Source organism: Pongo pygmaeus, chromosome 10 (assembly GCF_028885625.2).
Source record: "Pongo pygmaeus isolate AG05252 chromosome 10, NHGRI_mPonPyg2-v2.0_pri, whole genome shotgun sequence".
Classification (NCBI taxonomy): domain Eukaryota; kingdom Metazoa; phylum Chordata; class Mammalia; order Primates; family Hominidae; genus Pongo; species Pongo pygmaeus.
The window spans coordinates 19066323-19093864 of NC_072383.2; the positions used below are offsets into that span (position 1 = coordinate 19066323).

The 27542-nt window shown below is 36.5% G+C and overlaps 1 protein-coding gene across 1 annotated transcript in view; it reads left to right on the top strand.

Moving 5' to 3' along the window:
- Positions 1–27542, top strand: part of PIK3C2G (phosphatidylinositol-4-phosphate 3-kinase catalytic subunit type 2 gamma) — a 379881-nt gene that overhangs the window by 297476 nt on the left and 54863 nt on the right. The window contains exon 29 of the mRNA XM_054443284.2: positions 21013–21088. Coding sequence (XP_054299259.1) covers positions 21013–21088 — 76 coding nt within the window. The remainder of the gene's footprint in view (positions 1–21012; positions 21089–27542) is intronic.

The following is a 27542-nucleotide window of genomic DNA, read 5'->3' on the forward strand; positions in this document are numbered from 1 at the left end:
GATTATTTGAAACTGAACTATAGCCTTTGTGAGGGCCTCTTTCTGGTTCATCCTTATTCCTCAGATATAGCCATCTGGGGTCCAGACCCAAGGAGAGGCAGATTCACCAGGAGCCTACCTGGCAGTCCTGGCTTCAATTTCCTTTTCTCCTGTGTCTGCAAAGTGGTCAAAAGTGCTGCTTAACTTCTCAGCCTCTCAACTGCTCCCATTTGTGTGAGTAAACACCCACAACAGAGAAGCAGTGCCAAATCCTGAACCCACATTCCTGAATTTGTGTCTTCCTTCCAGATCCTACCCTGGTAATTTTTCACTATCTTGTTGGCTGTCTAACACTTTCCAGCAAAGTTTAAAAAGCAAATGTCTAGCTGTTTCAATTATTCTCATTAGGATATTTGGACAAAATGGCCTAACCTACTATCACCAGAAAATGGAGTCTAAAACTGCAGCCATCACCCAAGCTACCCTTGGTTTTAAGAGATAGCTGCCATTTTGCTTTTCCATCTCTTTCTTGTGCTTTGCTACAACCATTCTCTCATAGGTTACTATTGTAGGGTCTCAGTCTGTGGTCACTTTCCAGCCCAAAAAGTATTAAAGGATTTCTTATTGGGCTGTTTTCTGCTACCCACCAGTGGCTCTGAGAATAGCCTAGAAAATTGAAGGGAAATGCCAAACCCTAATTCTGTCATTTCTCACATGTGGATCAAAAAAGGCTTTTAAGATCACACAAACACACACACATACTCTGTATATGCACAGAACATACAACTTCTAAATGCTAAAAGGAGCTCTAATTTTCTTTACTGTTAGATTCTCATATCATCATCCTGTATGAAGGACTCATCTTATTTGAGATGAATGCTGCATTTCATAGGGAGGCACCAAACTAACAGAATACTCTAGAGTTCTTGGATAGACACAGGATCTTTTAGTGATTTATCTGAAACATTATCCTTAAAAGTAAAGAGTACAAGGCCTTTTGGATTTTTTGCCTTTTGATGTAAGAATAAAGAACAGTTATAGAATATTTTTAGCTAGTCCTCAGATCTTGATAACTTTAATGTCACCCATGAGAACCCATTTCTAATATTAACGCGACTAGTCAATAAGCCACCATTTTTATAAAGAAAAACTCATCTGTAACATTCAGTTTGCTAATTACTAAAATGCCTATTATCAAGTTCTGAGTGAATAACAGAAGCACGTGTACTGACTGCATCTAGAATGGGCTTCTTGATTAGAACACTAAAAACCCCCTCCTTTTTCCCTCCCCATACCACTGCCCCAATTGTGCATCTTTGATTAGGGCATTAACGGGTCATTCCTAGACTCAACTCTGCAGTCTTGATTAAATGCCAGCAGCACTTGGGTTATATCTTGACTTAACAGACATATATATAATATCATGTTGCACATGCAGACATATTTCAAAGTAAATTACAGGCATTGTAACAGTAGGAAAACAGCTAACCCCATAACTAGAACTTACTAAAGGGCAAAAGAGCTTTATTTTTTTCTCAGTTGTCAGTTCAACGTTTCTTTTACATTGGATCTTGGGAAAGCCTTTAGATGAAATTACATCCCAAGTCATGGTTTAAATTTCTTTTGTTACATGCTATATAATAGATTGAATCAGTACATATAAAAAAAACTTACAGAAAAACTTACAATGCATATATACAAAATAGCCTCCTAATTGTAAAATAGACTCACTGAGTCGGTATGTTGGCTTATTGCTGTGCCTCCTAGTTGAGTAATATTGTGGTTTAATGATAAATAGATGTACTTAAAGAAGAAAATCCTAGGTCATAGGGGTCCTAAGCACTGTTAGAGAAAACCTGAGTTGTCAATCAGGACTGCATTAGATTGCATGTAGTCAGGAGCAAGAAGAGGTGAAACTTTTATATCCCTTTCAGCAGTTACTAAAAAAAAAGTGGTTCTCAAATTATAGTTCCTATATGGTGCTGGGAACCTCACCTTGAAACTTATATAAGAATGTTAAATATTGGCCCTATCTAGATCTACTAAATCAGAAACTTAAGGGGTGGGACCCAGCAATCCTTGTTTTTAACAAATCCTCCAGAACATCTCAATACATGGTAGTATTTGAGAACCGTTGCCTCAGACAACAAATATCTTCCCATTTATTTTTCAGTTTAAATATGGTCAGTCATTTGGCCTCCAATATAGCAGGTACTCAAGTATTCTATTCTATTATTGATTCTCAGCAAGTTTTGATACAAGAACATTGTTCTGCAATATTATTTCAAGGCTGGTAGACTCTCAGCTGGAGATGCTATGTTGTGTCAAAGGGCAACTGCCTGAGCACCTAAGGAGGTGTACTCAACTAATTCCAAGTGAGGTAGAGAAGGCATCCCAGATGGTATGGCATTTAAGATGATATTAAAGGGCAAGTAGCAGTTAGTAACTGGAAATCGGGAAAAGTCATGCTAGGCAAAGAGAACTGCAAAAACAAAACATTATGGTTACACGCTTTCTCCTGTTGAGAAACTTAAAGAACAAAATGACTATATTTATCTCTATTTTTATCCCATGTCTAGCACTAATACTCTTACCAATGTTTATTAGTGTTTTTGAATGAGTAAATGAATAACAAAATCATTAGCACATATTAGCCTATAAAACTTCTGCTGCTATTGAAAACCTAAGGGACTGAAAGATTGCATCTGAGAAGTGATTAGCCATGGTCTCTAAACTTGTTTATTCTTATATCTTATCAAGTTTTTATTTAAAAAAATTGCTCATGGCTCCAAAATATATAACTCATTTAAATATGTTTTATACACTACTATACAAATAGTGACAGACATTTTAAAACTTGTAGAAAATGAAAAATTTAGAAAAAGAAGTTTAAATGTTATTACAAAATAAACATTCATGGTACTTTTAATATTTTCCTTCACTTCAGTGCATAATCCCACATGAATGTCATGACAGAGACCTCTGGCATTGTAGAGAATGATCCTGGGAATCCTCTTCACTGCCAGCTCTGGGGTAGGCTGCACTGGTTGCCTAGTGCCATGCCCAGAAACATTGCCTAGCCATAGGCAGAAAGAATGAATGGTAATAGCACACCAAGTCATGACTGTGCCCTCCAGAAAGATCACTCAGATTATACAAATCACATTTGTAATGTATCTGTTGTGAGCAGAGGGAAAGAAATGAACAGTATGTGCTCACTCACTATGAAGACAGAATAGTGTAATAGAGAAACTGAGAGTATAATAATGTTAGTAGTAGGAGGAAACAAAGAAGTAAAATAAAATAATTGCTGAAAACATTGTTAACAAAACAATAGGAAAGCAAGATATTGTTATGTGCGTTCTCAATATAAAATTATATGACATGTTTTAGTATATTTGCCCTTCTGTCTCAGTCAATGGAGAATGAATTATGACTAAGGCTTCTGCCCTACAGAATCAAGGAAACTTAATTCATCACACTGGGTTCCAAGAGATTTTTGCATGTTAAAGAAGCACATAGAATGTTGACATCTTAATGTCCCTCACTGATGCTGACATTCTCTGAAGGTCACGTCTGTTCGTTTATACTGTAGTCAAGGGCTGTGGATATGGCAGTAGCTGTAAAGGAAAGTGCTAAGGGAATGGTGGGTGGATTGTTATCTTTGCATGCTGAGGGCTGTCTTACTGATTGTAATAAAGCTGTTTGGAGACAATATCTGTCCAGCAACTGCTGAAATTGTCAGGTTTGGGCTATGTAAGCTGAGGCCAATAAGTGCAAAGTAAAAAGGCCTCTGATTTCTCAGACTGATGTGAAGAAGGTGAATATTGGAAGCAGCAGACTTTCAATAGGAAACTCCTGAATGTATCTGCTATGAAATCTCACAGGATGGGTTAAGATAGAAGTATTAGCAGAGGGCTGTCATGAAAGCAGAAGGCAAAGAAGCCAGGCATGTACAGGCAGAGAAGGTTTTTTGTAAAGGTGTAGTTCAGCACAGCAAGGCTTAATGAATATTGTTGCCCATCATACTCATTGCTGCATGGGGACATAAGACCAAAACCACCAAACATAGCTTGCAGTTTTCATCACATCCACATTTACAAATGTGCTAATTAAAGTACTACCCTAGAGGCCCCAAGGAGAGATGTTTTTATCTTGTTTTGTGTCTCTTTTAATCTCCATTGGTCAGTATTTACGGAAAGCAAGGCTAAAGAAATTCCAGGCACTACACTGTTTTTATATTGAATTGAATTAAAATCTAATGGGAGAAGGCATTTATATCATCAAACATGAAGTACTATTATGAAAACACATAGCCTAAAAATACTCCAAGTGAGAATATTTCAGCCATCTTCTAACACTGGAGTTTCAAGGAGGGGAATCCTGTCTTGTTCCATAATAGTCTCATACTAAAAGAAGCTAAAATTGTAGATACAATAGCTTCTCCCAAGGTATCATCCTGGTAATTAACTTAGTTGATTTTGCATAATGAATAATTAGGGTATCATACCTTCCTGAGATGTATAATCTATATCTCACTTATTATTTGCCCTTTCTGGACTACAAAATAAATAAAGTAGTGCTATATTAATAGATGCCAAATCATCAAAAATTAAATGTGGACACTGAGGAGCCTCGGCGTATTAGCTGCTACATTGAAAATCACTGTCTTAGTCATTCAACAAATGTTTATTGATTGCCTACATTTTATACTCTCTGGCCAGAGATGCCAAAATAGTACCTGGTAACCAATTGTTTTAGAATAAACTGGGAAGGTTTTAAAAGGATTGTTCAGAGCCCCATCCTTAAACATGCTGGTTCTAAAGGTAGAAGGTGATATATTAGGTATCTGTCTTGTATTTCAATAATTCTAGTGATTCAGATGCACAACCAGGTCTGGGAAACTCTACCCCAGAAAGTAGGAAGCTGAATCAGATACAGTGCTGCCATAAGAAGCTTGCAGTCTGTGTCTATATTCTGTCTATGTTGATATGCACCAGTGGCCTCATAAAGTCTTTTATAACCTCACACACTGGGTTTTTTTTTCTCCTATATTCCAAAGGAATTTTATGGGACTTGGGATAATATTCATTATTTGAGTTATATTGTGATAGAACAATAATGATGTCATCAGATGTTGCTCAGCGTTAATAAGCAGTGTGATCTGACTAATCACTCATGCTCTCTGTGATGCATAATGTAGTCAGATTTTAATTATCTGCAAGTAGGTTAGTCCTCATAAAAGCATTATGCATCTCCATATGTTTATGGACACTTGCCTAAGTCAGTTTGTTTATATTCAGGAAATAAAAACATAATTTTAAGATTAAATGAAACATTATTGGCCTAAAGATCACAAAAATAATTCCAAACCAAATCATGTTATTTTCAGATTTTTAAAATCTTGTATTACCGATACAGCTCCCTTTCTTCATATATATTAACATAGTTATATCTACATAAACATTAGAATTTATGTAGTCTATGTGCCATAAGTATTTTTACTATTTTAAGTGATATGAACTGCTTAGAAGATGTTTTCATGCATTCACAAATTCTCTTTTCTCTTGTTAATAAAGCAAGAGATTTAACTTGAATCCATACTATTTATGCTGAATACTTCCATAATAGAATAATCTGCATCTCTGATTCTAGAAAAATTCTCCTGAAATGTTTTTCACATTTTATAGTTGCTAGCCTTATGACAACATAAGAAAAGTAAAGATAATCCTATACGCTTCTACATTAAAACACATCCCAATTTTAGTTATATGATATATTTATTTATAACAATTATAAAATTATTTTACATCACCACATAACTTTGTAAAGACTTTAAATATTTACTGACACTATGTGTAACACTCTTGATTAAGAGCTTTAAGTTGGTTGCAGACAAGAAATTAGAGAGATTAAAAATAATGCAACATATACTTTACTCTCATTGAGTTTATAATACTGTAATAAATACAGACATTAATATAAATAATATATGACAGTGAGTGGAAAAATGGAAGAAAAGGAAGTAGAAAATGTAGCTTTAACATGAAATCGTACAACTTTAACTTGCTAATATCAAATATTATCATGTGCCCTTCTAGTATAATTCTTAATTATAAGCAGTCTTACTTTTGCCTGTCTGTCTCTCTCTCCCTCTCTCCCTCACACATGCACACAACTGACAAAAGAAAATGGACTATCCCAATACCTCTTCTAATGGAGTTGATCAGTTTAGACATCCTTGTTCCATATCTACCTGGCTTGTCTTTTAGCTTCACTCTTTTCCTCAAAATGGATTTAAACTTTTTTTCTTTCAGTGTTTGTAGTTCATTCAAGTTCATTCTTGTAGTGCTAACAAGAATTCCTTTTGCTTCTTAAAATTTTGCTCTGTTTTGGTGGAATTGTGTTGTGGACTAAATAAGATCTTTATAAAGAGTAATAGAAACTGCCGGGAGTGGTGGCTCACGCCTGTAATTCCAGCACTTTGGGAAGCTGAGGTGGGTGGATCACGAGGTCAAGAGATCAAGACCATCCTAGCCAACATGGTGAAACCCTGTCTCTACTAAAAATACAAAAATTAGCCAGGCGTGGTGGTGTGCACCTGTAGTCCCAGCTACTCGGGAGGCTGAGGCAGGAGAATTGCTTGAACCCATGAGGTGGAGGTTGCAGTGAGCCGAGTTCATGCCACTGCACTCCAGCCTGGCAATAGAGCGAGACTCTGTCTCAAAAAAAAAAAAAAAAAAAAAAAAAAAGAGAGAGAGAGTAATAGAAACATGTAATAAAAGTAATAGTAAATGATAGCAGTACCTAAACAAATGCGTACCCACATTTGAGGTTAGCTGAGATATTCAAACAGCTGTTGTTTTTAAAATTTTTAAAGCCATATTCACTGTGAGCTTTAGCTCTTCTCAGTACTGTTGTTCATTACCAGAAGTTCCCTAAAATAAGAAATTGATATTACTTAAGGTTTAAGCAGTGTTATTTTTTTAAAGCCGAAATCAAATGTCAAAATAAATCCAAATGGATAAATCCTATCTTAATCGTGAGCATATGTTTCTTGTTCCCTGCTTGCTAAACCCAGATGTTAATTACTACATTTGTCACTACATTGCTCTTTTCTTATTTGGAGCTAGCTGAGATTATGTTGCATGCAGGATAAATGTCATATGTGTACCATCAGTAAAGCCAAGATTACTTTACACAGTCTACTAAAATGTTGATGACATTTTAAACTAGAATTGTAAAGATTCTTTAGAAGTTCACTATTCTTCATAGTGTCATTCTTCCATGTAACTCTAATATGAATATAGTGGGTTGAACTACATTAAAGACTGGACATTCTGACAAACTGCTTTATAAAAAAAGCAATAAAATAAAATTACTGTTCAACTTTGATTTAAAACTCTTATGGAAATTCATTTTTAAATTCACATTTTTACAGCACTTCATCGTGTTTGAGAGAGATAGATTTAGCTTATTGTTTTAACTCACTAAAGCTAAATCTTGCATCCAATTCTAGATGTCGGCTGAACAGTTAATAAATGGGAATGCTTAATATGCTATTTTTAAAGAAAGAAAAAATTGATCTCACTGTTATATTACATTACTTCTGGCCTTTGCAAGTACTTTAACTCTGCAGTCTTTGGTAACAAGAATATGTTCAGATGACATAGGAAAAGCACTTAGGTTTTAAGTAACTTTGAATTGATCAACTCTCTCAAAAAATCAATCATATTAAATTGTAAATGAGTTAACATAATTGGCAAACAAAATATCTGAACTTAAACTATAAACTGATGAAGATTTTAATTTAAAATTATTCAATTGGGTTTCAAATTTGTTCTTTATTGATTGCACTGTTAAATTTAAAAGCACATTATTAGACACTGAAAATCCTATATTAGATAAACATATCTACTCTGACAGTGAAAAAAATACACATATATATATACATAAAACCTCATAGAGCATTTCATTTAGCTTAACACATTTAGCTGAGTCATTGATATCAAAGGACAGTAACTTTAGATCCCCTAAGAAAAATCCCAAACATTTATTTATTTATTCACCAAATACGTAATGCTCTACATAGGAGAAGTGTTCCAAATATCTAACAACTCTTAGTGCACAAGCAGTGACCTAGTCAGGATGATTGCCAACCACTAATGTGCCTTTATGTCCTAACAAGCTTGCATTGGCTGAACATTTACTGTGATGGCAAAAACTTGAGAATGGAGAGTGGGGCAAGAAGGAGTTTGAATCTAAACCCATTACATTTGAGTTGCCCGTAAGGCTTCCAGAGATGTCAAGTAGGAAGGTGGATTCATGTATCTTGAGTTTAGGGGAGAAGTTAGGCTGGAAATATTCATAATGCAGTTGTCAGCAAATAATTGATTATCAAAGGCATGAGACAGGATGAGATTACTTATGGTGAGAGTGTAAATATGAAAAAGAAGCAGTCTGAGGACTAGACTGTGCAGAACCCCAATTTTAAAGCTTGAAGAGATACAGGAGAATCAACAAAGGAGCTGAGCAGGAGCAACCAGTTGGACACCAGAAGACTGTGGTGCCTGGAATTTCAGAGAAAAGCATATTTCAAAGAAGAAGGGATAATAAGCTGAGTCAAATGGTACTGATGGTCAAAAATTGAGAATTGACCACTGGATTAAGCAAAAATGGATATGATTAGTGAAATGAAGAAAAACACTTTCAACGCAGGCTGGACAGGATGGCCAGCTAGAAGCAGCTCGTGTGCACAGCTCTCCTGGAGAGAAATAGAAGGGGCAAGGAAATACAGCACCTGCGATTGAAGCATCCGGGTTCATGCATTGGAATTCATCAAGAAAAGAAGTCAACCCACAGCGAATGCAGAAAAGCAACAACCGCCCACTAAGAAGTGACACAGAAACAGGGGAACCTCCCCAGCCCAGGAAAATGGTGAGTGAGTGCGCAAACCCCAGCACGCACAGTTCTCCCATATATCTTTGCAACCCTTGGGTCAGGAGATCCCCTCGCGAACCCACTCCACCAGGGCCTTCAGTCTAACAGGCTGAGCTACGCAGAATCTTGGCAGAGCGGCCACTAAGACACACGCGAAGCACCAGGAGCTTTAGATACCAGGCTTCCCAGCAAAAGTGGCTGTAACTCTGGCAAAGCGAAAGGTTAGACTCCCATACATACCCCTAAGAAAGGGGCTGAATCCAGGGGGCTGAGCAGCAATGGTGTGCAGGCTCCGCTTCCACAGAACCTGGCAGGATGAGACCCACTGGCTGAGAATTTCAGTCAGGCACTGGTAGCAGCATTACACCTCCCTGAAACAGAGCTCCCAGAGGGAGGGGTGGGCTGCCATCTTTGCTGTTTTGCAGCCTTAGCAGTTATTGCCTTCAGTGCAGCCACCCTAAGAAAAAGCAGTCAGACTGCTTTTCTTTTTTATGTGGGACCCTGACCCCTCTTCTCCTCACTGGGCAGGACCTCCTCGCTGGTATCACCAGCCACTCTCACCAGTGTTTTCTAATTGGCAGTGGTTCCAAGCCTCTCTGGGATGAAGCTCCCACAGAGAGGGACAGGCTGCCATCTTTGGTCTTTCACAGCTTTAGCTGTTGTTGTTTTCAGGCGCTAGAGAGTCCGGGGTGACTATAGGCTGGAGCAGTCCCGTGGCACAGCACAGCAGCTCTGTGGAGAAGCGGCCAGACTGCTTTTTCATATGGATTCTGAATCCTATTTCTCTTCACTGGGCAGAATCTCCTGACTGAGGTCTACAACCACCCCCGTCAGTGTGTTCAGGCCAGCAACCAGTCCATACCTCCCTTGGATAGAGACGGAGCTCCCAGAGAGAGGGGCAAGCCACTATATTTGCTGTTTCAAAGCCTTTGCTGTTGCTACCTTCACTGTAGGTGCTGAAAAATCCAAGGTGACTGAGGACTAGAGCAGACCCCCAGCATACTGCAGCCCTACAGAAAAGTGGGCAGACTGTTTGTTACATGGGTCCCCAGCCTTGTATCTCCTCAATGGGTGGGTCCTCCTGGCCTGAGTCTCCAGCCATCCCTCGTTAGGAATATCAAGACAGTAACAGCTCTGCAACTCCCTGAGACAGAGCTCCCAGTGGGAGGGGTGGGTTGCCACCTCTGCTGTTTTGCGGCCCTTGTCCTGCTGTCTCCAGGCTCTAGAGAGTCTATGGAGATCAGGGGCTGGTCTAGACCCCCAGCACAGAGCACCCACCGCACAGAAAAGTGGACATACTGTTTGCCACACAGGTCCTGGTCATCACTTCTTACTAGGCAGGGCTTCCCAACCTGGGACTCCAGCACAACTACCCTTCCCCTGCCTGACCACTTTAATCAGAGGCAGCCGGCCAGTTAAAGAAACACCCACATTCAAAGATAAGAAAAAACCAATGCAGGAGCTCCAGCAACTCAAATGGCCAGTTATGTCCTCCAAATGACTGCACTAGTTCTCCAACAAGGGTTCTTAACTAGGCTGAGTTGGCCGGAATGACAGAAATAGAATTAAGGATATGGATAGGAACAAAGATCACTGATGCTCAGAAGAACAGCAAAACCCAACCCATAAGAATCACAATAAAATAATACAGGAGCTGACAGATAAAATAGGCAGTTTTTTTTTTTTTTGAGACAGAGTCTCGCTCTGTCGCCCAGACTGGAGTGCAGTGGCGTGATCTCAGCTCACCGCAAGGTCCACCTCCTGGGTTCACGCCATTCTCCTGCCCCAGCCTCCCGAGTAGCTGGGACTACAGGCACCCGCCACTGTGCCCAGCTAACTTTTTTTTTGTATTTTTGGTAGAGACAGGGTTTCACCATGGTCTCGATCTCCTGACCTCATGATCCGCCTGCCTCAGCCTTCCAAAGTGCTGGGATTACAGGCGTGAGCCACCATGCCTGGCTAAATGGACAGTATTTTCAAAAACCCTAATAGATCTGATAAAGCAGAAAAACATGCTAAAAGTATTTTACAATACAATTTCAAATATTAACAGTAGATTAGACCAAGCTGGGGAAAGAATTTTGGAACTTGAAGACTGGCTCTCTGAAATAAGACAGTCAGACAAAAATAAAGAGAAAAAGAATGAAAAGAAATGAACAAAACCTCTGAGACATATGGAATCAAGTAAAGAAGCCAAATCTATAAATTATTGACATCTCTGAAGGAATGGGGAGAAAGCAAATAACTTGGAAATATATTTCTGAATATAATCAATTGAAAACTTCCCCAACATTGCTAGAGAGGAAAACAGTAAAACTCAGTAAATATAGAGGACCCCTGCAAGATTCTACAGAAGATGATCATCCCAAGACACATAATTATTGGATTTTCCAAGATTGAAATGAAAGAAAAAATATTAAAAGGAGCTAGAGAGAAAGGTAAGGTCACCTACAAAGGGAACACCATCAGGCTGACAGTGGACCTCTCAGCAGAAAATCTATAAGCCAGAAGAGGCTGGGGGCCTGTATTCAACATTCTTAAAGAAAAAAAATCTTCAACCAAGAATTTTATATGAACCAAATTAAGCTTTCTCAGTGAAGAAGGAATAAGATCCTTTTCAAATAAGCAAATGCTGATGGAGTCTGTTACCACCAGACCTGCCTTACAAGAGATATTGAAAGGAGCACTAAATATAGAAAGGAAGCATTATTGTCAGATGATAAAGAAACACACTTAAGTACACAGACCAGTGACACTCTAAAGGAAACACACAAACAAGCTGGCATGATAACCAGCTAACAACACAATGACAGGATCAAATCCACATGTAACAAAACTAAACTTGAATGTAAATGGGCTAAATACCACATTTAAAAAGAGTGGTCAACTGGATAGAAAAGCAAGACCCAATGGTATGCTATCTTTAAGAGTCCCATCTCACACACAGTGACACAAATAGACTCAAAATAAAGGGATGGAAGAAAATCTACCAAGCAAATGGAAATCAGAAAAAAAAAAGCAAGAGTTGTAATCCTAATTTCCAACAAAATGGACTTTAAACCAACAAAGATAAAAAAAAAAAAAAAGAAGAAGGGCATTACATAATAGTAAAGCATTGAATTCAACAAGAAGACTTAACTATCCTAAACATATATGCAGCCAACACAGGAACACCCAGATTCATAAAGCAAGTTCTTAGAGACCTACACAGATATTAGACTCCCACACAATAATAGTGTGAGACTTCAACACTCCACTGACAGTACTAGACAGATAATTGAGGCAGAAAATTAACAAAGATGTTGAGGACTTGAACTCAACATTGGACCAAATGGATCTAACAGACCTCTATAGAATTCTTCACCCAAAAACAACAGAACGTACATTTTTCTTATTTCCACATGGCACATACTCTAAAATCAATCACACAATCAGATAAAAAACAATGCTTAGCAAATTCAAAATAACCAGAATTATACCAAACACTTTCTCAGACCACAGCAAAATAAAAATAGAAATCAAGACTAAAAATATTGCTCAAAACTGCAATTACATGGAAGTTAAACAGCTTACTCTTGAATGGCTTTGGGGTATACAATGAAATTAAGGCAGAAATCAAGAAGTTCTTTGAAACTAATAAGAACAAAGTTACAATATACCAAAATTTCTGGGACACAGCTAAAGCAGTGTTAAGAGGGAAATTTATAGCTCTAAACACCCACATCAAAAAGCTAGAAAGGTCTCAAATTAACAATCTAACATCACAACTAAAAGAACTAGGGAATCGAGAGCAAACCAACCCCAAAGCTAGCAGAAGAGTAACCAGATAAGAAATAACTAAATAATATGAAATAGGCAAAATCAGAGCTTAACTGAAGGAGATCAAGACACAAAAAACCTCAATCAATCAATCTAGGAGTTAATTTTTTGAAAAAATTAGTAAGATAGATAGCTCATTAGCTAGACTAACAAAGAAGAAAAGAGAGAAGATCCAAATAAACACAATTAGAAATGACAAAGGGGACATTACCATTGACCTCACAAAAATACAGACAGCCATCAGAGACTTACTTATGAGCACCTCTATGCACACAAACTAGAAAACCTGAAAGGAATGGAAAAATTCCTGGACACCGTCCCAAGACTGAACCAGGAAGAAATTAATTCCCTAAACAGGCCAATAATGAGCTCTGAAATTGAATCAGTAATAAATAGCCTGGTAACCAAAAAAAGCCCAGGATCAGAAAGATTCATAGCTGAATTCTACCAGATGTATGTATAAAGAAAAGCTGTATAATTACTACTGAAACGGTTCCAAAAAATTGAGAAGAGACTTTTCCCCAATTCATTCCATGAGGCCAGCATCATCCTGATACCAAAGCCTGGCAGAGACACAACAAATAAAGAAAACTTCAGGCCAATATAACATCGATTCAAAGATTCTCAACTAAATATTTGCAAACCAAATCAGAAGCACATAAAAAAGCTAATTCACCACAATGAAGTAAGCTTCATCCCTGGGATGAAAGGTTGGGTCAACATATGCAAATCAATAAATGTAATTCATCACATAAACAGAACTAAACACAAAAACCACATGACTATCCCAATAGATGCAGAAAAGGCGTTTGACAAAATTCAACATCCCTTCATTTAAAAAAATCTCAATAAACTAGATACTGAAGGAACCTATCTCAAAATAATAGACGCCATCTATAACAAACCCACAGCCAACATCATACTGAATGGGCAAAAGCTGGAAGCATTCCCCTTGAAAATCAGCACAAGATAAGGATGTCCTCCCTCATCACTCCTATTCAACATAGTATGGAAGTCCTGGCCAGAGCATCAGGCAAGAGAAATAAATAAAGGGCATCCAAATAGGAAGATAGGAAGTCAAGCTATCTCTGTTTGCAAATGACATGATACTATATCTCGAAAACCCCATTGTCTCAGCCCAAAAGCTCCTTAAGCTAATAGACAACTTCAGCAAAGTTTTGGGATACAAATCAACATACAGAAAGGAGTAGCATTCCTATACACCAACAAAGTCAAGCCAACAGCCAAATCAAGAATGAAATCCCTTTCATAATTGCCATAAAAAGAATAAAATACCTAGGAATACAACTAACCAGAGAGGTGAATGATCTCTAAAATGAGAATTACAAAACACTGCTCAAAGAAATCAAAGATGACACACAAATGGAAAAACATTCCATGCTCATGGATAGAAAGATTAATATCATTAAAATGGCCATACTGCTCAAAACAATTTACAGAGTCAATGCTATTCCTATCAAGCTACAATGACATTCTTCACAGAACTGGAAAAAACTATTTTAAAATTCATATGAAACCAAAAACCAACAACAAAAACAACAAAACAAAAAACAAAATAAAAACAAACACCTGAATAGCCAACCCAATCCTAAGCAAAAAATAAAACTGGAGGCATCATGTTACCCAACTTCAGAACTATACTACACGGTGACAGTAACTAAAACAGCATGGTGCTGATTAAAAAAAAAAACAGACATATGTATCAATAGAACAGAATAACAAGCCCAGAAATAAGGCTGCACACCTATAGCCAACCGTTTTTTGACAAACCTGACAAAAGCAATGGGGAAAGCACTCCCTATTCAATACATGCTGCTGAGATAACTGGCTCACCATATGCAGAAGATTGAAACTGGACCCCTTCTTTAAGCCATATACAAAACCCACTCAAGATGGTATAAAGACTTACATATAAAACCCAAAACTATAAAAGCACTAGAAGATGACCTAAACAATACCATTATGAACATAGGAACAGGCAAAGATTTCATGATGAAGACACCAAAATCAGTCACACCAAAAGGAAAAATTGAAAAATGGGATCTAATTAAACTTAAGAGCTTCTGCACAGCAAAAGATATAATTAACAGAGTAAGCAGAAAACCTACTGAATGAGAGAAAATACTTGCAAACTATGCATCTGACAAAGGTCTAATATGCACATCTATAAGAAACTTAAATTTACAGGAAAAAAAACAACCCCATTAAAATGTGGACAAAGGACATGAACAGACAATTTTCAAAAGAAGACATACATGTAGCCAAGAAGCATAGGAAAAATTACTCATATCACTGATCATTACAGAAATGCAAATCAAAACCAATGACGTACCGTCTTACACCAGTCAGAATAGCTATTATTAAAAAGTCAAAAAATAACAGGTGCTGGAGAGGTTATGGAGAAAAAGGAAAGCTTATACACTGTTGGTGGGAGTGTAAATTAGTCCAGCCGTTGTGGAAAGCAGTATGGTGATTCCTCAAGAAACTAGAAAGAGAACTACCACTTGACCTAGCAATCCCATTACTGGATATATACCCAAAGAAATATAAATCATTCTATCATAAAGACACATATGCATGTAGGCTTATTGCAACACTATTTACAATAGCAAAGAAATGGAATCAACCTAAATGCCCTCAATGGCAGATTGGATAAAGAAAATGTGGTACATATACACCATGGAATGCTATGCAGTCATAAAAAAGAGCAAGATCATGTCCTTTGCAGGAACATGGATGGAGCTGGAGGCCACTATTTTTAGCAAACTAATGCAGGAAGAGAAAACCAAATACCAAATGTTCTCATTTATACGTGGGAGCTAAATTATGAGAACACATAAACACAAAGACAGGAACAACAGATACTGGAGTCTACTTGAGGGTGGAGGTTAGGAGGAGAGAGAGGATCAGAAAAAATAACTACGGGGAACCCATATAACAAACCTGCACATGTACCCCTGAGCTTAAAAGTTTTTTTAAAAAAGAAAGAAGATTAAAGTTTTAATCAGGAGATTTATGGATCTATTAATAAATTAGGTATGATTTTAAAATTAAAAAAAGAAAAACAGTTTGATGGGAATGTCAGGAACAAAAACTTGATTGGAATTGCTTAAGGGAGAATGTAAAGAAAGGAATTTGAGATAGAAAGCAGAAAACAATCCTTGCAGGAGCTTTGCTCTAAAGATGAAAGAGTGTGCAGAGAAATGTAGGTCAAGATTTTTCTTTATTAAAATAAATTATAGCATCTTTATGAATTCCAGTGACCTAAGACCAGTAGGCAAGTGTGTTAACAAGAGGTAGAGGGCAGTATAGTCAGTAGACATGCTATTCAAATCAGGGCATTTTTATGAAGGAAGAAAAAATAGAGGTTAGAGGAGCAAGTAAATGTGAAGAGGATGCCTACCCCACCTTCTTCTGGGACAAGGATTATTAAGAAAATGAGAGGGAACACAGATACCAATTCAGAGACTTAAAGGGGAAAAAGAATGGAGCACTCAGATAATACAATTTGTTTAGCACATAAGGAATTTTGCCCATGGCATTCTCCAAGGCTAATTGCTGTCTTTTCTTTTTTCCACAATGCTCCATTTTCATCTTTCTTAAAACAAACATGATTGTAATGTTTTTCTTCTTTACATTGATAAATAGGTCAAACTAGCCTTAAGCTAGAAGAGGAATGTGCTCTAGGTTCCCTACGAAGTTCTCTCTTGCTCTCTCCTGCCTGTACCCCATCAGCACTCTTCACTTCTATAGCCCATTTTCAGTGGTCACGTAAGTGAGCCTGGACTTGGTAACCACACAGTCCCAGTTTTGTCTGTACTGATTCCAAACAATCATTTATTCTCTCTGGTATCCAACTTTCTCATTTATAGTATACAGTAGTTAAATTCAGAGTTTTTTTTTTTTCACCTGGGAAACTACAACCACTTGAGGAATTAAGCAGAAAAGAAACATTCTTCATAATGTGAGAATCTTCTAGGTATTTCAGGACACTTAGGAGAAGTGACATTGCCCATTAATTTCTAGCTGTATCCTCCGGTCCTTGACACAACCAAAAGTATGGCCACATACTTTCCAAACACCTCATATTCCAGAGTTGATAGATAATAATATGGGTTACCCAGTTAAATTTGAATTTTCCATAAACCATAAAGTTTTTAGTAAAAGTATGTCCAAAATATTGTATGGGCACCCTCTGTTTTTATTACTCTAGCTGGTAACACTACATATGGGGAACCCTCCTGCATACATTGTAGACTATGTGAAAATGGCCCCTTAGAGTTGTGCAGTATCCAACCTACACTACTAAATGTGGCAACACTGCTTGGAGGTCAATACCAGTGGAGAACACTGACATAGGTTATTGATGAGAGCAACTGTAGCACTGATATTTCTATAAATCTTCAGACTATCTATTGGTGCAATGTGCTAAAAAGCTGTGGGATGCATACATATAAGCAAAGTCAAGTTTGAGAAAATTTAAAAGTTGATCATTTTGAGATCCAGTAATATTACTTTTTGTACCTTCTTCATCTCTTTTGTTGATTTATCCCTCTCTTGACTCTGGATCTTGTTTCTTTATTCCCAGGAGAGAAAATAACCTTGTTACAATAAGAAGTTAGTATTTAGTCATCCACACCCAGAATTATAAATGAGGACTTGAAGGATATGACAGTGTAAACACAAGGGAATAATTAGCTAGTAGTGACATTTCAGACACTAATTGGGAAGATTTCTTGCCTACTACTGAACTTTAATAACCATTGGATGGTGAGGTCAAAATGTCACCAAAGAAAAGTAATTGACTAGTTGTCAAAAGGCCAAAGAAGGTCAAATTTCCTTAAACAGATTCTGCAGTCTGAGGTTTGATTTTATGCTTTCAAAATAAAAAATCTTGACTCTGTCATCTCCTTGAATATGAGTCCATTTCTTAAAAGTAGACTTCTATTAAACAAGTTCACAAAAGATCAATTCACAGATGAAAATTGCCAACTGACTAATTTACAATGATACATAGAAGAAAATTGGTGACTAATTTGCAATGATGCATAAACTGCTATGCAGATAAGAATATCTGCATTTGAAATTGATGTATTCTACATTTGAAGACAGACATCAGTTTGTTTCTGTTAACTAGTATTTATTGAAAGAAACACTGTTTTATTGAAGAGGAGCATAAGGGAATAAGTCACAATCTCTGTACTTGTATTTTACTAATATTAACAAGAGTGAAGAAAAGAGAACATGACAAACCCTGGGCAAATGGGTGGATGGGGCAGAAAAGAAAGAGAAAGGAAAATATAGGAAGACAAGAAAGTGAGAGACCATGACACATTTGAGAAAGTAAATATAATTCAGCAAAGGTAAGCATTAAGCACCAGATGAGAAAGGGTGAGAGAAGAACATAGGGAAACGAGCAAGATCCCAGTCAAGACCAGTCTTACAAGCTTTGTTCAGCAGTTGGTCTGTTTCTTAAGAGTAATGCAGAATCACTACAGGTTTTAAGCAGTTAATTATTAGATTTTCATTTTGAAAGATCTGTTGAGCAATTGTGTAGAGAATGGACTGGATTAAAGGGTAGCAAGATAAGTATAAAGGGCCCAAGATAAGCATTAAGGCTATAACATAGATGAGAATTGATGATGTTGGAACTAGATGATATTAGTATACCTGGAAGGAGAAGATGAATAGGTGAGCTATTTAGCAGGTACAATCCACAGGATTTAGCAATTAATTTTATGTATGGGGTGAGGAGAACAGAGAGTCCAAGTAGGTACACTCTATTGTGAGCATGGACATAGGAGAAGAAGCAAATAGAGGTGAAGGAAAGGAAAAACTATTTAGTGGTACACTTTTGTGGTTTGATTTGTGCTTGGAAGAGTCAAGTGAACCAGTAAAAAGATATTTTGAGATAGAGGGCTTAAGTTTAGGAGACAAATCTGGAATAAATGTTTAGATTTATGCATCATTATAGATGTCACCAAAGATCATAATATCACCCAGAAAGGATACATTAGAGTAATAAGAGAGCTGGGCCTAGAAGTGAGAAACACTTAAATCATAAGGAAAAGGAGTCCACAAAAAAGTCTCAGAAATGATGGCAAGAGAAAGGGAAGACAGTCACTTGGGAGAACATGTAATATAAAAGCAAAGACAAGACAGAATTCACTAAAAATGGAATAGCTATACATGACAAAGGAAATTCCCACTGGTTTTGAAATACATATATGTAGTTTTTAAGAGAGGGCTTGTTAGAGAAGATAATTAGAGCATTTTTCAGAGGACATTTAGTGGCAGAAACCTGAATGTAGTTGATCATAAAGTGAGTAGAAATTGAAGAAGTGGAATCAGTGTGAGTGCAGACAATTCTTCCCACAGATTTGTTTGCATCAGGGAAGAGAAAAATAACACACAATTTGCAAGGGGCATTAATGACAAAATTCGATTTATGTGTGAGTATATTTTGGGTGGTTTGACTCACCTGTTTGTTAGTTTTTAAAATTGACAGAATTGACCATATTTTATGTTGATGAGGAAAAAAGGAAGAAGGGTGAAGTGGCTAAAATGTAGATGGGAATCTTCTACAAGGTTCCTGAGGAGGAACTAATAGAATCCAGGACACAGATAAAGGGCTCAGCATTAGATGGTTTGCCAGGGCTGCCATAACAAACTACTATAAATTGGGTGGCTTAAACAACAGAATGTTTTTGTTTCACAGTTCTAGAAGTTAAGAGTCTGAAATAAAGATGTCTGTAGGGTTGGTTCCTTCTGATGGCTATGAGGAAAGAATCTATTCCAGATCTCTCTCCTTGGCTTGTAGATGGTCATCTTCTTCCTATGTCTCTTCACCTTGTCTTCCTTCTATGAGTGTGTCCACATTTCCTCTTTTTATAAAGACACCAGTCAATTGGATTAGGGGCCCACTCTGCTCAAGTATTACCCCATCCTAACTTAACTAATTACATCGGCAATGACCTTATTTCCAAATAAGACCATGTCCTGGAGTACTGGGGATTAGAACTTTAAGATATGAATTTGGGAGGGGGAAATAATTCAACTATAACAGATGGAAAGACACATTTTTTTTTCCATTGTAAGAGGATGGAAAGCTGTGTGTCCGTAGATTTTATGGCAGGAAGTGTAGGAATTTCCATCGGCCTTTTATTTTCTTGGAAGTAGAGATAGTCATTAGCAGAGAAGGAGTCAGAGTTGGAAGTTAAAGTCTCCTGGGGAAGAGTAGAAACAAGCATTGGACAGAGTGAGAGAAAAGAACAGGGAAGCTGTCAGGCAGCTTTGACAGCTACTATGGCATCAGCCTATGAAAGGTAGTCCAAGGAAGTAATCAATTATTCTTTGGTGCCCCTTAGATAGTAATGTAAAATCTCATGGAGAGGCCTACTTTGGTCATAGAGTAGCTTACAACAAAATATGTGCCAGTTTTACTAAGGAAAAGCTATTCTCAGACTTCCCAGTTAGCCATTCATTTGGAGATCAGGTTAAATGTCAATTTGTGATTAACCCTATTTAAAAGAGAAGCATGCTTCTCTGTACATATAAAATTACTTATAACTAGAATTTTTATTAAAGTAATATAATGTTTTCTCTACTTAATTGTGTTCTAAAGAGAGAGAATACCTTATGCATCTTTCTGTCTTGAAATATCCCGATTCTCTCTCTTTAGAACACAATTAAGGGGAGAAAACAGATTATATTACTTTAATAAAAATTCTAGTTATAAATAATTTTCCTATGTACAGAGAAGCATGCTTCTCTTTTAAATTCCTCAGTGCTCTGAGTGTAGTCAGTACTCAACCAGTATTCCTAGAATTGAACCTTGAGTAGTAGTGGTTACTCACTAAGTGAGCATCTGTGTCCCACTCACAGTAATTTTTCTCAGAAAGGCCATCCAAGGATACACCTTGTTTTCCAAAATTGAGATGTGAAATGCATGCATATTTGTAAAATGTCATGTGGACATTTATGATGAGGTCCAAGAGCAGAGCACACTTGAACCTCTTGAAGAAATAGAAAGTAATCTGACCTCCAATCACACAAAAGTTTAGTTTAACTTAATGGTAAGATGATAGCATTGACTTAATAAGCTTTTCTGAAATAAATAAACTTTCTCTCTATTTGTAGAATCTATAACAGGTATCTATTTTAAAATGATATGTATGGCAATTTTATGTAATAATGAATAGGAGTAACAAATATAAGAAATAAAGAAATATTATGTTTCATCTTGTTTTTCAGAGTGATTGTGTACTTAGCTTTTTCCTCTCTGAGGCTGTGCAACAAACAGTTGAAGAATCATCACTTGTGTACCTAGGTAAGTAAATCTGTCATTATATTATGTACAGTGATTTTCAAAATAATTGGACAAAAAGATATCACAACTTATTTTTTTCAATTTTTCAATTAAAATCTCTTTTTAAGAGTAAGACTTTAATACTCTTTTCTAACCATTTCCATAGCATAAACTTGAATAATCCAGATTTTGAAAAAATAAAACATGAGGTTGTAGAATTCTAGAGGTGTGGGGCTTTGATGAAAGGTTGACTCTATTTTGTCACTAGTCTCTCAAGAAAATTGTTTCTCTGTGTTTCAAGAAATTAAATTGCAGACCACTGTCAAGTCTTTTTTATTTTGATTATAATATTATTTCTTTGAAAGGTGTTTTGAAATACATTTGCACACATTAAAAATTTAGGATTATTATTGCAAAAACTAAAATGGTTGAGAACTTTTTTTTTATTTCTTACGTCATAGAATATTCAAGATTTGTTTCAGCAGTGATGAGTGACAAAAGATTTGATTCTCAATACATTTAGATTATCGGCTACATATTAAATATAATCTATTATCTTAAAACAACAGAACACATATTTCCTAGCACAATATGCAAGTTATTACAACAAGCAAGGATTAGCAGGAAGTTATTCCTTCTTGTGCTAATCAAATTATTTTCTTTTTCATGTTTTTGAATTCTTAATTCTTTTGTCACAGAACATTAGCTGGTTGTAAGCAAGAAGCACAATATTTATTTTAAGCACTATTCCTGTCTGTTAGTTGAAAATAAGTGTATGTTGTTAAATGATTACAAGGTGAAATCATTCACGTGTATTAAAATGTTGGTTAACCTAGGAAAACATTAAGCGAAAAACTCAGATTTCACCATTTTACTACCTCTGCAAGTTAATTAAGAGGGCGGATTCCAGATACCTGTGTATCTAGGCACATGGACTTAGAAAAATAATAGCAATATTTAACTCTAAGTCTGGGAGACACTAATACTCTTTGCCTTTACTCACTAACTAAACATGCCTTGGGAGAACAATTGAGGAATTTAAGGAATTTATCTTTTTCAAATGCCAATTCAATCATCTCTCTTCTCTACTTAAACCTTCTCTTTGGCTTCTGATTGCCCTTAGGCAGGGCCAGCTGTGTCCACTTGTGACCTGCACAGTCACACAGGGCAGGCTGCTTAAAAAGTTCTTGCACTTGGTTTAATACACTGCTGCCACTGTCTTGAAATTCTTAATAAGTTTTGAAAAAGCATCCCCACATTTTTATTTTGCACTGGGCCCCACCAATTATGTAGCTGGTCTTGCCCTTTGGATAAACATCAAAGCTCTCATCATGGCATTCCAGCAGAATATGGTCTTTGCTATACACTCCTAGAATGTTATTTCTTCAAAACACTTATTGCCGTGATAATTCTCGCTTGTGTGTTTATCTGTAGACAAAAATCCATTGGGATAATCCATGTCCATATGGCTCACCGTTGTATCCCTGGGGTCATGCACAGTGTCTGGCCTACTATAGTTGTTCAATAAATAATTACTGAATAAATGATTGATGACAGAAAGAACAACTATGGAGGACATCTTGATATTCTCTATCAAGGTAGCATGGCATTTGTAAAATAATTTTTGATTTTGGTTTTTTGTCTCTTGTCCTTATCAAAATCATGCTATTCCTCCCAAACTGATTACTTCATGTGTAAATGTCCTGGCACAAGAAATTCAAGGCCTCCCAACCACTAAAATTATCTTAAAGTTATCACTTGGAATAAAAAAACTACAAATTCTTACACTAAATATTATGGATACCAGACTCAACAAAGCAGTAACCAAAAAAGTTGCTGGATTTTATTTTAAGTGTATATTCTTTAACTCTCTAATGACATGATCCTATATATTCTTCCAAAATTAATATAGCCCACATACCAAATAATACCTCCACAAAAAAATAAAATAAAATTATCTACTCACAACTACTACATAGCTTTGACACACAGAAGATAGTTATTTGTCAAGGTACAGAAATAATAACATAGGTAATGGAGTAGAACATGATCAAACACAGCAATTGTCAGGGTTAAGAGGAGGAGTTAATGAGCATGATTAAGCACCATTAATAATTACAAATGATTGCAAACACAAGCTTTCAATCATTACCTCATATCACTACCTCCCATTTGAGATGTTAATTTGAAAGAGAACTTGAGGCCATGCCATCTACATGTCAGGGTCTCACCAGTTAATGGTCTAGCTACTTGCTCTGGCAGAGCCCAGATCAATTATCCATGAGTTGAAGTATGGTACTCAGGTTTTCAATTAAAATGTTAATGATGTGAAAGGCCAAGCAGTGTAAGAATAGAACTATTTAAAAATAAATACTTGTGTTAAGTTGTTTCTGAAACATTCAGTTGAAAGCTTTAACATAGTAGCCATTTTGCTATGTTGTATGACCTCATGTTTTTAATTAGAAAAATATTTTAGACTTTGATCTGGGAAGGAAAAGATTAAAAAATGATGAGTTAGAGGGCTTTCTCTAATTACCTCATCTCTAACATCTGAGTGTGAAAGATATAACTAAAATCTAAGAAATCAAGCAATAAAAAAATCTATATCTGTGTTAGGGAAACACCAAAACACCAAGAAAAATCGCAACATTGAATATAATTGGGTGGTAGATGAAATAGATTTAGAAAGATTGTGCACACTAATTTCACCTTTTTCTTTATTCATTTATGAAACAAGTATTGTCAGAAGAAATAAAAAGTCTAAGGCTGTTAAATAAAGGCAACTGCTAAAACAAAAGTAACAACTTTCTCAGGTATCACAAATACACGAAAATAAAAGCAAATTATGTAGCAAAAGACTTTCTTTAAAAATCATAAAAATAGTAATATAAAGCATTAAAACAGACCTAAGAGAAAACTAATCTATTATGTTAATAAGTGTAAATGGGCTTAACTCATCTGTTAAGGAAGTTCTTTTTCAAATTGGAATAAAAATGCAAATCATAACTCTATGTGAAAACACACCTAAAACAAAGTGATTGTAAAAGGTTGAAAATTAAAATATAGCCATAGGTATATTAGGCAAAGCAGAGAAAATTCAATCAGAGGTCACAATCTTGATGAAGAAAAAGAGGAATTTAGGCTAAAAAGCATTGAATTAAATAAGAGAATTTTATAATGAGTACAATTCTCAATAAAGATAGGTGCAGTTATGACTACATATCAAATAATATGACAGCAACCTATATAAAGCAGAAATTACTGAACACACAAGAAGAAACACATAAAAACACACTAGTAGTAGGATACTCTAATTCACATCTTGATTTATGAAAGACCAAATGGAAAAAACTATGTAGATTTATAGAAAAATAGTCAATAAGTCAAAACTTTATCCTGAAAAAAAATGAAATCTTCTCTTCAAATGCCTATAAAAGTTTATAAAATAGATGATATATTTGACTACAGAAAAGCTCAATAAAGTCCAAAAAGTAAAAATAATGTAGTTGAAATTCTTTAATCGTTTAATCACTTTAACAAAGTGAAAATTTAATGGAAATTTTCAGAAAACTAGAAGACAAGTTTGGAATTTAAAAAAATCTTTTGAACTGTTGGATCAAAAGGATTACAGAAAAAATTTGCAAAATTTCTAAAGACTAGCAATAGTGAAATACTACATCTCAGAAACCATGAAAGATAAAACTATGCTCAGAGGAATATTGGAATAAAAGTTACAAACCAAACCAAACAAACAAACAAAGGATAAAGATAAAAGTAGATTTCAAGTAGTTAGAACAAAGAAAACACTGGAACAAATCAGAAGTAAAAAGTAAATAATAAAATAAATGAGTCACTATCTAACCTAATCAAAAATGGGGAGTAATACAAGTATGCAAATATTAATACAAAAGGAAATGCGAGAATTAACCATAGAAAGATGAAATACCTGTTCAACTCCATGAAAATAAATTTGTAAATCTGTCTGAAATTGATAATTTTCTAGGAAAAAAAAAAAATTTACTTGGCCCAGAGAAGACGATTCTAACAAGATTAAGTTTGATCAAATAAACACAATATAAAGCTTCAAAATGCAAGCAAAACTTTTACATTTTTCAAAAAGTACCAAGTTCAGATGATTTCCAGACAAATTCTACCAGACTCTTTAAAAGCAGACAATTTCACGTTACTTAAACACTTCCAAAGCAGAGAAAAAGAAAATTTTCCATATTACTTTTATGATGCACATAAAGTATTTACACCAATAGCTTCAAGGATTACAAGGGTGGCAAATAAGAAATCACAGACTAATCTTACTTACGAATGTCATTAAAAAATTCTAAATAAAATATTAGCCAAAATAATCCATTAGCACACTAAAGGAATATAATTCACCATGACAGAAATGCAAGAACAGTTCAATATTAGTACTATACATAATATATAATACATATTATCATATTGATAGATTTAAGGATAAAAATCACATCGTCACCTCTATAGATCCTGAAAAGGCATTTGATAAAATTGAATGAACTTTCTTAGTAAAACAACCAATAAAATAAAAATTAAAAAAAAAAAATCCTGTCATTTGTGGTAACTTGGATGGAACTGGTGGACATTATGTTAAGTGAAATAAGCCAGGAACAGAAAGTTAAACACCATATATTTTCACTCATATATGGAAGCTTAAAAACGTTGATCTCAAATAAGTAAAAAGTAGAACAGAGGATAGTAGAGGATGAGAAAGGTGGGCGTAAAGGAGAGATGGAGAGAGATTTTTTTAAAGAATACAAAATTACAGCTAGATAGGTGGAATAAGATCTAGGGTTCTATACTACGTAGGATGTAGGATGACTATAGTTAACCATAATATGTTAATGATGAATCTGTAAATTACTTTGGGCAGTATGGCCATTTTAATGATATTGATACTTCTAGTCTATGGGCATGGAATTTTTTTTCATTCAAATTACCAATGTCATTTTTCACAGAATTTGAAAAAACTATTCTAAAATTCATGTGGTACAAAAACAAAAAAAAAGTCCAAATAGCAAAGCAAAAAGAACAAATCCAGAAGCATCACATTACCTGACTTTCAACTATACTAGACATTAGAGAGCCGGGCTTAGGGAAATACAGGGGTAGAGGAAGCAGCAGAAAGGCCCTGTGAGCTCGCTGGGTCCCCAAGCAGCCCATTCCTGCCTGGCACCACAGGGATCCATCAGTGGGGTGGCCAGAGGAGGGGGTAAAACTGCACAGGGAGAAAGAATTCTCTAGCTGAACTTTAACAATTTGAATGGGGCTAGAACCCTCCTGGCCAGAACTCAGGGGAGGGCACGAATCCAGCTTGGAGACTTCACAGGTAAGGGAAGAACTAAAGCCCTTTTATTTTGCAGCTGGGAGGTGGAAAGCTTTGGGCAACTTTTCAAGCCTGACTCGCCCTCCACCTGGAAACAGATTGTTGCGGGGGGGCACAGTGGGAGTGAGACTGGCCATTCAGTTTGTGTGGGAGCTGGGTGAGGCCTGTTACTGCCAGCTTTCCTCCACTTCCCTGACAACCTGCATGACTTAGCAAAGGCAGCCATAATCCTCCTAGGCACATAACTCCAGTAACCTGGGACCTCACGCCCACCCCCAACAGCAGTTGCAGCAAGACCGGCCCAAGCAGAGTCTGAGCTCAGACACACCTAGCCCCACCCCCACCAGATGGTCCCTCCCTACCCACCCTGGTAGTGGGCGACAAAGGACATATAATCTTGGGAGTTCTAGGACCCCGCCCACTGCTGGTCCCCCTCCACATTACTACAGCTGATGCTTTCTGGAAAGCTCCACCTCCTGACAGGAGGCCATCGGCACAAGAGCATTAAACCACCAAAGCTAAGGACCCCCACAGAGTCTATTGCACCCTCTGCCACTTCACTAAAACAGATGCTGGTATCCATGGCTGAGAGACCCATAGATGGTTCACATCACAGGACTCTGTGCAGACAACCCCCAGTACCAGCCCAAAGCCAGGTAGGCTCACTGGGTGAATGAACCCAGAAGAGAGACAATAATCACCGCACTTTGGCTCACTGGAAGCCACATCCACAGGAAAAGGGGGAGAGTACTACATCAAGGAACACCCCGTGGGACAAAAAAATCTGAACAACATCCTTCAGCCCTAGACTTTCCCTCTGACAGAAACTGCCCGAATGAGAAGGAACCAGAAAACCAACCCTGGTAATATGAAAAAACAAGGCTCATCAACACCCACCAAAAATCACACTAGTTCACCAGCAATGGATCCAAACCAAGAAGAAATTCCTGATTTACCTGAAAAAGAATTCAAGAGGTTAGTTATTAAGCTAATCAGGGAAAGACCAGAGAAAGGCAAAGGCCAATGCAAGAAAATCCAAAATATGTTACAAGAAGTGAAGGGAAAAATATTCAAGGAAATAGATAGCTTAAAAAACAATCAAATATTCAGGAAACT